Here is a 10,003-nt window from a genome sequence, read left to right as displayed (position 1 = left end):
CCACAAAAAAAAAAAAAAAAGTGAAAGAAGGCATCCTTGTCTTTTTCTAGTTTTTAGAGGAAATGCTTTCAGTTTTTCTCCATTTAGAATGATGTTGGCCTTGGGTTTAGCATATATAGTTTTTACATAAATTAAATGCATTCCTATGCATCAGTGATGAAGCTACTGAAAGAGAAATTAGGGAAACTACCCCATTCACAGTAGTCTCAAAAAAAAAAAAAAAACTGGGAATCAATCTAACAAAAGAGGTGAAAGACCTCTACAATGAAAACTACAAAACTGAAGCAGCAGGCATCACATACTCAAAAGAAATTGAAGACCTTAAAAGATGGAAAGATCTCCCATGTTCTTGGATAGACAGAATTAACATTCTCAAAATGGCCATACTACCAAAAGCACTATACAGATTTAATGCAATTCTTAATAAAATTCCAACAACATTCTTCATAGAAATAGAAATAGAAAAAGCAATCATGAAATTCATTTGGAAAAATAAGAGACCAAGAATAGTCAAAGCAATCCTTAGCGAGAAAACTGAAGCAGCAGGCATCACAATACCAGACCTTAAATTATACTACAGAGCTATAGTAACAAAAACATCACTGTATTGGCACCAAAATAGATATGTAGACTGGTGGTACAGAATAGAAGATACAGAGACAAATCCACATAAATGCAGTTATCTCATACTCGACAAAGGCACCAAAAACATACATTTGAGAAAAGATAGCCACTTCAGCAAATGGTGCTGGGAAAACTGGAAATCTGTATGTAGCAAAATGAAATCAAACCCCTGTCTTTCAAACTGCACAAAACTCAACTCAATGTGGGTCAAGTACTTAGGCCTTAGAACTGAGACCCTGAGCCTGGTAGAAGAAAACGTAAGCCAAATCTCCATCATGTTGGTTTAGGAATTGAATTCCTCAACAAGACTCCTAAAGCGCAAGAAGTAAAATCAAGAATCAAATAAATGGGATGGATTCAAACTATAAAGGTTTTTTCTCAGCAAAGGAAACAATCAAGAACAGGAAGAGACAGCCTACGGAATGGGAGAAAGTCTTTGCCACTTGCATCTCAGATAGAGATTAATCTTCAGGATATATAAAGAACTCAAAAAACTTAACACCAAAAAACCAAATAACCCAATCAATAAATGGGCTAAGGATCTGAACAGACACTTCACAGAAGAAGAAGACTGGTCAAGAAACATATGAGAAATGTTCAACATCTCTAGCAATTAGAGAAATGCAAATCAAAACTACACTGAGATTTCATCTCACTCCAGTCAGAATGGTTATTATCAAGAATATAAGCAACAGTAAAGGTTGGCGAGGATGTAGGGAAGAACTGCACTCATACATTGCTGGTAGGACTATAAATTGGTGTAACCACTACGAAAAGCAGTATGGAGATTCCTCAGAAAACTTGGAATGGAACCACCATTTGACCCAGTTATCCCACTCCTCAATTTATATTCAAAGGACTTAAGATCAGCATACTACAGTGGCATGGCCATGTCAATGTTTATAGCAGCTTAATTCACAATAGCTAAGCTATGGGACCAACTTAGGTGCCCTTCAATAGATGAATGGATAAAGAAATACACAATGGAAAATACTCAGCCATGAGGATGAATGAAATTATGGCATTTGCTGGTAAATGGTTGAAAACTGGAAACTATCATACTAAGTGAAATAAGCCAATCCCCCAAAACTGAAGGCTGAATATTTTGTCTGATATGCAGATGCTAATTCACAATTAGTGAGGGGAGAGGTTAGGGAAGAATAGAAGTATTTTGGATTAGACAGAGGAGAATGAAGGGAAGGGAGGGAGAATGGAATAGGAAAGATAGTAGAATAAATCAGACATTACTATCCTATGTGCATATATGATTACATGACCAATGTAATTCTACATCATGTACAACCAGATGAATGAGAAGTTATACTCCATATATATAGATGTCAAAATACATTATACTATTATGTATAACTAATTAGAAGAAATAAAAAATTATATAAGGCTGGGCATGATTGTGCATGCCTATAATCCCAGTAGCTTGGAAGGCTGAGGCATTAGGATCATGAGTTCAAAGCCAGCTTCATAAATCGAGGTGTTAAGCAACTCAGTGAGACCCTACTTCTAAAGAAAATACAAAATAGGACTGGGGATGTGGCTCAGTGGTTGAGTTCCCCTGTATTAAATCCCCAGTATGTGTATGTATATATATATATATATATATGATTGCATACATATATATACATTATTAATGTGTATATATACATTACATACATATTTATGATTTCATACATATATATCACTATAAAGGGAAGAAAGAAAGAAATAGCTAATACTTCTTTCTTCTGGAACACAACAAAAGAAAGATCCTACTGATTTTTGTAGCACATAGGTGAGTTGTCCCCTGATTGGTTTTTCCAGTGAGAGCAAGAATGACTATTAGAGAAAGAGATTGCTGCTTATTTACACAAATGCTCAATTTAAACCTCTTTTATAGACTGACATGAGCGGGGGACTTCACCTCTGAAAGTTTATTTTGTTGTTTTGTCCAAAACCCAAGTTCACAATCTAATTGTGTGAAAAATATCAGATAAATACAAATTAAGAGGTGTGCTACCAAATATCTGATAAGTCCATTCTCAAGACTGTTCAGGTATGGAAAAGCAAGCATGACTGAGAAATTGTTGCAGACCAGGATAGATGATGATTGAATTCATTGTGATATTCTGGGTGGGATTTTGGATTCTGAAAAGGACATTAGTGTAAAAAACTGGTGAAATATTAATAACATCTGGAGTGTAGTTTAAAATAGTGCATTAATATTAGTTTCTTAGTTTTGACAAATGTATCATAATAGTGTAAGACGCTAGAAATGGGGAAACTGGGTGAGAGGTATAGAGGAACTGCCTGCACAATATATATGACATCCATAACTCTTAAATTATTCCAAAACAAAAGTTCTAGTTAACAACAAAAGCCGTGGGAAGCAAGTGGAGTTTGGAGGATAGTGGCTAAGTTTGTGCCCTTCCTTTTCCTGCTCCTATCTTCTGGATGAGGCCAGCCATCCAGGGCATGGCAGAAGGTAGAATCTTTCTCTTTTACCTTGCCTTTTCTTTCACTCAGCTTTCTCATAGGGACTTTAAAGATACTTTTGGGTTAATGGAAGAAACACTCAATAGGACTTAATTTGAAAACTGAATTGTAAAATTCTTCCCCAGTCAACTCAGATCTTCATTCAATCAGACAGTTTGAAATTAAATGGAAGTGTCTGATCTTTCTTGCAGATCATATGAATGCTATCCCCCAAATAATAGGCAGAGTGACTTTATTGTTATTATATCACAAAACAACTAGGGCATTAATTCTAGACCCTTTCTTTAAGAAAATGTTAGAATAATATAATGCACTATCAAAATGCTTTTTTTTTCCCCAGTCTCAAAGTTTTCATTCTAGAACTTTCAAATAAGTTATATTGTCTATTTTTTTTCCATAAGAATAAAAATCTTTACTTGGGGTAACTTTTTAAAACTTTGGGCCAAAGAGTATGGAGAATTATACTTTTTCAATAGTTAAGAGACTAATTAGTTAACCAGGAATGTGTTGGCAAAATTATGCTGAATAACAAAAGAGTTACTTAAAAGAGGTTTCTGAAGTATGATGTTGTAAATATACAATGATGTTCCAATTTGTTTTTTCATATTTTTTGGGGGAAGTTGTTTTTTAGAACTTGGCTAATGGATGTGGGATGATGCCATTTCTTGTTTTTTTGAGTAGCAGGAGGAAATTACAGGATTTAAACAGTGCTGGGAAAAGTATCTGGCTATGTGAAAATAACGAAGTAAAATGTTTTCATATGGATGAATATGGCTTGAAAGAGGAATGACTAAATGAAATGCACTTTTTTATAAAGTTGAGCAATAAATAGGCTTTTGATTTACATTTTTGTACTTATTTTTTTTTCTTGTAGCATGTACTCAAAAGAATAGTTGTCAGTTGTGCACAGAAGATAAGAAAGTAAGTTAACTTTCTTATGAGGCAATTGTCTTGGGAATGTTATAAATTCACACATTTATAATTGTCATCAAAAAGCTATGCTAAATGTTGTTTTATACACTTTTTTATAAAGGAATAACTAATAACAGTTACTAAAATCTATTTCTCCATTTCAAATCATGCTTTGAGAGTCTAGAAATAAATAATGGAAATAATTTAGATGGAATATGTACTTTCTTCTAGAATATTATATTTTAGAAAGAAAACAATTCTTGGCTTGAAAAAGAAAATCACACTGAAATTTTGGAAGAAGTTTTGGAAGAAAAGAAAATATGTCTTTTGAGATTCAGTGAATATTTCCTTGCCAATTCTAATACCTAAATAATAGAGTGTGACACACAGTTCCTAAGTGTAGCTAAGGTCCTCTTCTCTGATGATTAAATGTCTGACATCTTTATTCTTCACTTCAGATTTGGAAGAAATTAGAAATACCAGAGGCAATGGGGGAAATGGTATTACTTGTGCCACAGAGAGCTTTGCAGCAACCCTTACAAAACCATTCTAGTCTAATCTATATTGGAGAATTGACTATTAACACCAAAGACAGAAGAAAAAACTCTAATTAGCAAAGAGGACATTCTAGTAATTGGTATCTGTCATGGTGATCTGCACATACCACCATGTGCCTCTTATCTTCCTCCAGGTCACTCTTCTGCTTTAATGAGGACTTTAGCTTCTTCTGGCTCATGGAATTCTTGGTCCAGTTTATTCTCGGCCTTGGAAACTTTCTGAAGCCAGAAAAAGCTAGAAACACTCTATCTCAGTGTCTTCACCTTCTCAACACCATGCATAGGATATCACTATAGGATATCACTTCCACCACATACTCTGAACCCTGCACAATTTACACTGAACATCACTTTCCCATTTCCCCACATGGTACCTACTCTTTGGACTTAACAAGAAAGAGTACTTTTCAGTCCTTTCACCCTCTCCTTTTTCCTTCAAGGTTATTGACTCTTTCTTAATGGACTTCCTTCCTTCCTTCCTTGTGAATTTTCATGGCTGTTCACCTGGATGAATATTCTCCTGCTTTTTCATTGCTAAATATTTTACACTGGAAATATTCATGTATAAAAATAGAGAAAACAGAGCTAGGCACTATGGTGTGTGACTATAGTCCCAACTACTTGGGAGGCTGTGGCAGGAGGATCACCTGAGCCCAGGAGTTCAAGGCCAGCCTAGTAACATAGCAAGACCCCGTCTCAAAAACAACAATAACCTGGCATGATGGGCACTCCTATAATCCCAGCGGCTTGGGAGGCTGAGGCAAGAGGATCATGAGTTCAAAGCCAGCCTCAGCAAGTTAGCAAGGCCCTAAACAACTTAGTGAGACCCTGTCCCTAAATAAATTATTTAAAAAGGACTGAAGGAGAGACGGGAAGATGGCGGCGAGGGGAGTGCATTACCCCCGTGTGCTGCTTCACTGTGTGGGAGTATGACAAGTCAGGACGGCTAAAGGATATCTTGTTAGGAATTTCCAGCAATAGTGGGGTGCTCCGGAACCTGGAGGAAGGATTTCCATCGCATGAGGATCTGCTACGGGGACTCAAACGCGAGAGGTTTGTCGCACGGAGGGTAACACGGCTTATTCAGCAAATCGCCCCGCGGCTAGAGTCTGCAGCGCGCGCTGGGATAGAGACGCAGGGTTACAGCGCTGCAGTTTCTGCCAGCCGCGCAAGCACCGTACTCAGGGCTGAATTCTGGGTTCGAGACGGGGGAAAGGAAGCGGTCCATCTCGGTTCTCCACACCGGTCAGACCACAGAGGAGGCCAGCAGCCACCATGATGGTAAACTGACGTCACCTTCCCTGTTTTCGACTGACCGCAGCTCATTCAGCCATAGATCAGGTAATTTCAGGCTGCAATTCGCCTGCGGCTTGCAGACAGATTGCTAGGGTTCAGCGCCTGGGTGCTTCTTAGAACCTGAGCTTATCGGAGCGAACACCGAGCGCGGGGCGGCCGAGTTCCGGCTCCCGGAACCGTCCCGCGGAGCCTGCGGAGGCTGCTTCTTGGACCCTGCTCCTATCAGAGCATACAACAAGCACTAAGCAGCCGAATTCCGGCTCCCGGAACTGAGCCCGCGGGGACTGCTTCTTGGAGCTTACACTTATAGGAGCTTACACCGAGCACGGAGCGGCCGAGTTCCGGCTCCCGGAACTTCCCTAGACCGGGGCTAGGAGCCCGCGGAAACTGCTTCTCGGTACGGGTCCTGCTGACGGCCGGTCAGGACTCACCCGTTGCTGTGGTTGCCCGGCAAGGGGAACGAAATGCTGCCATTCGCATAGGATACCAACATGGCAGAGATCTGATGTCAGCAGAAAGCGGCGGAGGAGAGAACTTCATCAATTCCAGCGGTGACATAAGCAGTTGGTCTCCTGGTAGGGGGGGTGAGGCACAGTCACCCGAGTCTCCTCAATTTGTCGTTGAGCCAGAGGGGAGAAGCCGGGCCGCTGCCAGCGCCCGGAGCAGGCCCAGCGGCTCGCCAGCGTGGTGACCGTGTGGCCCCAATTGGAGAGGAGGCGGAGCGGAGCCACCACTCGCACCCGCAAGGTGGGCAGACCCGCGACCCAGTGGTACATGGGCGTGGTAGGAGGGGCAGGGCAGAGCCGCCGTTCGCGCTTGCAAGGTAAACAGACCTGTGACAGCCGGGCAGGTCAGGCCCAGTGGCCTGCCAGTGCGCTACACATGTCACCCCAACTGGAATAGGGGCAGAGCAGATCCTTCTCCCACGCCCGGATCAGGCCCTGCCAGTGTGGTGGTCACGTGACCCTAATTGGAGTGGGGGCGGAGTGGGGGCAGAGCGGAACCTCCACTCGCGCCCGCAGGGTGAGCAGACCAGTGATCAAACTGCAGATCAGACCCAGGGGTCTGCAGGCGTGGTAGGAGGGGCAGGGCAGATCCGCCGCCCGCGCCTCCAAGGTAGGCAGACCTACAACAGACCGGCGGATCAGGCCCAGGAGCCTGCCGGCGTGGTACAAACACCACCCTAATTGGAGTAGTGGCAGAGCAGAGTCGCCGCCCGTGCCAGGAACAGGCCCAGCGTCCTGCAGGCGGGGTAGTCACGACACCCCATTTGGAGTAGGGGCAGAGCAGAGCCGCCGCCCGCGTCTGCAGGGTAGGCAAACCTGCAACCGACTGGCGGATCAGGCCCGGTGGCCTGCCGGCGTGGTACACTCGTCACCCCAATTGGAGTAGGGGCAGAACAGAGCCGCCGCCAGCTCCCAGAACAGGCACAGTGACCTGCCGGCGTGGTAGCCACGACACCCCAATTGGAATAAGGAGAGAGCAGAGCCGCCGCCCGCACCTGCAGGAAAGATACGCAAGCAGTATGAAAAGACAAGGAAAGAAAGGACCACAAGCAATGCAGGTCAACGCAACTTTAGAAGAGGTAACAGCTGCAGCAGATGGAATGTCAGATAAAGAATTCAGGATATACATGCTTCAGATGATCTGGAGTATCAAGGAAGACATTAAACAGCAAAATCAGACAATGAAAGATCACTTCGACAACGAATTACGCAAACAAATCCAGGAAGCAAAGGATCAACTATACAGGGAGATAGAGGTTATAAAAAACAAACAATCAGAAATCCTAGAAATGCAGGAAGCAATAAACCAACTTAAAAACTCAATGGAGAATACTACCAGCAGAGTAGAACACTTAGAAGATAGAACATCAGACAATGAAGACAAAGTATTTCAACTGGAAAAGAACATAGACAGCTCAGCAAGACTGTTAAGAAACCATGAGCAGAACATCCAAGAAATATGGGATAACATTAAGAGACCAAACTTAAGAGTCATTGGGATACAGGAAGGTACAGAGCTCCAAACCAAAGGAATGAGCAGTCTATTCAATGAAATAATACGAGAAAACTTCCCAGACTTGAAGAATGAGACAGAATCCCAAATCCTAGAAGCCTACAGGACGCCGAATGTGCAAAATCATAAGAGATCCACACCTAGACACATTATAATGAAGATGCCCAACATACAGAATAAGGAGAGAATTTTAAAAGCTACAAGAGAAAGGAAGCAGATTACATTTAGGGGTAAGCCAATCAGGATAACAGCTGATCTTTCAACACAGACTCTGAAAGCTAGAAGATCCTGGAATAACATATTTCAAACACTGAAAGAAAATGGGTTCCAACCAAGAATTGTGTATCCAGCGAAATTAAGCTTCAGGATGGAAGATGAAATTAAAACCTTCCACGATAAACAAAAGTTTAAAGAATTCGCAGCTAGAAAACCATCTCTTCAAAACATCCTCGCCAAAGCATTACAGGAAGAGGAAATGGAAAATAACAATGAAAACCAACAGTGGGAGGTAGGACAGTAAAGGGGGGGGAAATAATCAAAGAGGAAAACAAACCATGTTTAGTAACAGAAATAAACAAATATGGCTGGAAGAACAACCCATATCTCAATAATAACCCTAAATGTTAATGGCTTAAACTCACCAATTAAGAGACACAGGCTAGTAGAATGGATCACAAAACAAGACCCAACAATATGCTGCCTACAGGAGACGCATTTGATAGGAAAAGACATACATAGGCTGAAGGTGAAAGGTTGGGAAAAATCATATCACTCATATGGACTTCGGAAACAAGCAGGAGTGTCCATACTCATATCAAATAAAATAGATTTCAAGCCAAAGTTAATCAAAAGGGATAAAGAGGGACACTACATACTGCTTAAGGGAACCATACACCAACAAGACATAACAATCATAAATATTTATGCCCCAAACAATGGTGCAGCTATGTTCGTCAAACAAACTCTTCTCAAGTTCAAGAGTCTAATAGACCACCATACCATAATCATGGGAGACTTCAACACACCTCTCTCGCCACTGGACAGATCTTCCAAACAAAAGTTGAATAAGGAAACTATAGAACTCAATAACACTATTAATAACCTAGACCTAATTGACATATATAGAGTATACCACCCAACATCAAGCAGTTACACTTTTTTCTCAGCAGCACATGGATCCTTCTCAAAAATAGATCATATATTATGTCACAGGGCAACTCTTAGACAATATAAAGGAGTAGAGATAATACCATGCATCTTATCTGATCATAATGGAATGAAACTGAAAATCAACGATAAAAGAAGGAAGGAAAAAGCATACATCACTTGGAGAATGAACAATAGGTTACTGAATGATCAATGGGTTATAGAAGACATCAAGGAGGAAATTAAAAAATTCTTAGAGATAAATGAAAACACAGACACAACATATCGGAATCTATGGGACACATTGAAAGCAGTTCTAAGAGGAAAATTCATTGCTTGGAGTTCATTCCTTAAAAAAAGAAAAAACCAACAAATAAATGATCTCATACTTCATCTCAAAATCCTTGAAAAAGAAGAGCAAAACAACAGCAAAAGAAGTAGAAGGCAAGAAATAATTAAAATCAGAGCTGAAATTAATGAAATCGAAACAAAAGAAACAATTGAAAAAATTGACAAAACTAAAAGTTGGTTCTTTGAAAAAATAAACAAAATCGACAGACCCTTAGCGATGCTAGCGAAGAGAAGAAGAGAGAGAACTCAAATTACTAGCATACGGGATGAAAAAGGCAATATCACAACAGACACTTCAGAAATACAGAAGATAATCAAAAACTATTTTGAATCCTTATACTCCAATAAATTAGAAGATAGTGAAGGCATAGATAAATTTCTTAAGTCATATGATCTGCCCAGATTGAGTCAGGAGGATATAGACAACCTAAACAGACCAATATCAATTGAGGAAATAGAAGAAACCATCAAAAGACTACCAACTAAGAAAAGCCCAGGACCGGATGGGTATACAGCAGAGTTTTACAAAACCTTTAAAGAGGAACTAATACCAATACTTTTCAAGCTACTTCAGGAAATAGAAAAAGAGGGAGAACTTCCAAATTCATTCT

The 10,003-nt window shown here is 40.6% G+C and overlaps 1 protein-coding gene across 1 annotated transcript in view; it reads left to right on the top strand.

The window, feature by feature from the left end:
• Pttg1ip2 (PTTG1IP family member 2) overlaps positions 1–10,003 on the top strand; it is a 37,139-nt gene that overhangs the window by 8,739 nt on the left and 18,397 nt on the right. The window contains exon 2 of the mRNA XM_048785401.1: positions 3,986–4,032. Coding sequence (XP_048641358.1) covers positions 3,986–4,032 — 47 coding nt within the window. The remainder of the gene's footprint in view (positions 1–3,985; positions 4,033–10,003) is intronic.

Source organism: Marmota marmota, unplaced genomic scaffold, assembly GCF_001458135.2.
Source record: "Marmota marmota marmota unplaced genomic scaffold, marMar, whole genome shotgun sequence".
Lineage (NCBI taxonomy): Eukaryota > Metazoa > Chordata > Mammalia > Rodentia > Sciuridae > Marmota > Marmota marmota.
The sequence above is the reverse complement of the archived record's forward strand: the minus strand, read 5'-3'. Positions and strand labels throughout refer to the sequence as shown.